The following is a 1,796-nucleotide window of genomic DNA, read 5'->3' on the forward strand; positions in this document are numbered from 1 at the left end:
TTGATGAAGATACTAGAAAATCATGTAACATATTCATAAACATAGTTTGTAAAGATTATTGTAAATTTGAAACTTCTTGTAATTCCGTGGTAGTAGAGATATATTCATAGTAGAAATACGATTCGTAGAAACTGAACCCACAGTTCACCATATTATTTTTTTCCATTTTGCAGAAGAAATGTAGTCACTTTTACCTAAAAGAAAAGCTGTCCTGACCAATGCCAAGCCCTGCTTACAAAGGACTGTGAGCGTGTTACAGAGTTCACCAGATTTTTTTTTTCCTTAAAATGTTAATTTTAATTCAAGTGTATAAAGTTATATTACAATAGAACCAGGTTCTTACACAATCTGAACAACTTCCAGGTCTGCCAGCCCATCTGTGCTGATAATGCATTCACACTTCTACCTAGTCCTCTTCTTCTTTTAACCTGAAGTGCAGAAGTGATACAAGTGAATATGGATTTTTACCTGGTTTTTACACTCTGAAAGATGGAAGGATAATGTACTCCTGAGTGAGATAATCATGCATCTTGAGTTCATGTAAGCAGGTTTGTATGACTGCTACAAACCACTGATTTATAGTTCGAGTTAAGTACTACCAACTAGATTGCAATTGATCATTCTATTAAAGCACATTTCTTCAGTTTTAACATCCGTATTATGCTTACCTTTATCAAAGACCAACTTGAAAAGTTTGTGGTTCCTGGAACCTGTAATTTGATGATGAATTTCAGGTAGGAATTAGAAATATTCAAAGCAGCAGTATTTGTCGCAAAGAGAAAAGGGCATTATACTATAATAAAAACCTAAAGGCTGAGAATATCTTGTGAGATGCTGGGGTTCAAAATGGCAGCAAGTGAGTCAGAAAAGGCTGAAATATCAATGAAAAAGGAGAAAGAGTTGCATCTCTCAGAGGAATAAAGAAGATCATAACTTCTTTATCCAGGCAATATGTGAGAAATAGCATGAGGTTATGTGAAATGTCTACTAAGATAAAAAGAAGCTGTTCAGAAACTGGCAAAGAACATAATCAAAGCAGCCAAGAAATCTGGATGTAGAAAACATATGCCAGGGCTGCCAGAAATTCACTTGTTTCATTTCTGTTGAGGACAGTGATGAAAAAAAAAAGTTTAACATCTGCAGAGGATCAGAGATTATAATGGATTAAGGACTTCAAGAACTTAGTGAACAAATGAAAATCAGTCTAGTAATTCCAGAATTCCCAGCTTCACATTTACAAATGCAGAAGATAGATAGAACAAAAAATTTTTTTTTTCATGAAAGTAGTCTATGCTGGACAAAATCATCAGAAACAGAACATACATGGCCAAATGTATAGGAAGTAAATTCAATATTCCAAGGGGGATCTTTAACTGCAGTGATGGACATTGAAGTATAATTGGCAGTAGTGTTGTCTGATTTGAAAATGTTGCCTTTTTCCCCCGCCGCTTTCCAATCTCACTAATCAGACTGAGTCCAGCAGAGGTTCTGATGCTGTGAATCTGAGTTTTTTCAAAAGCTGTTCAGGCTTGAAATTCAGACAGTTTGTGTTCAGCTTTGAAATCAAAACTTACTCCAATCATATGTGTGTATTCTACTGTCGTGGTTTAACCTCAGTTGGCAACTAAGCACCACGCAGCCGCTCGCTCACTCCCCCCCCTCCCGATGGGATGGGGGAGAGAATTGGAAAAACACGTGAGAAAAACTTGTGGGTTGAGATAAAAACAGTTTAATAATTGAAATAAAATGATAATGATAATAATATGATAATAGTAATAATACACAAAGCAAGTGAT

General features: G+C 35.6%; 1 protein-coding gene across 1 annotated transcript in view; it reads left to right on the forward strand.

The window, feature by feature from the left end:
* The window catches only part of COL28A1 (collagen, type XXVIII, alpha 1), a gene marked incomplete at its 3' end in the record, with an annotated part of 46,771 nt that overhangs the window by 7,168 nt on the left and 37,807 nt on the right, over nucleotides 1–1,796 (forward strand). Inside the window, exons 10-11 of the mRNA XM_009326130.1 lie at nucleotides 549–587; nucleotides 892–899. Of these exons, the coding sequence (XP_009324405.1) occupies nucleotides 549–587; nucleotides 892–899 (47 nt within the window). The remainder of the gene's footprint in view (nucleotides 1–548; nucleotides 588–891; nucleotides 900–1,796) is intronic.

The sequence above is a fragment of the Pygoscelis adeliae genome, unplaced genomic scaffold (assembly GCF_000699105.1).
Source record: "Pygoscelis adeliae isolate BGI_AS28 unplaced genomic scaffold, ASM69910v1 Scaffold15, whole genome shotgun sequence".
NCBI lineage: Eukaryota > Metazoa > Chordata > Aves > Sphenisciformes > Spheniscidae > Pygoscelis > Pygoscelis adeliae.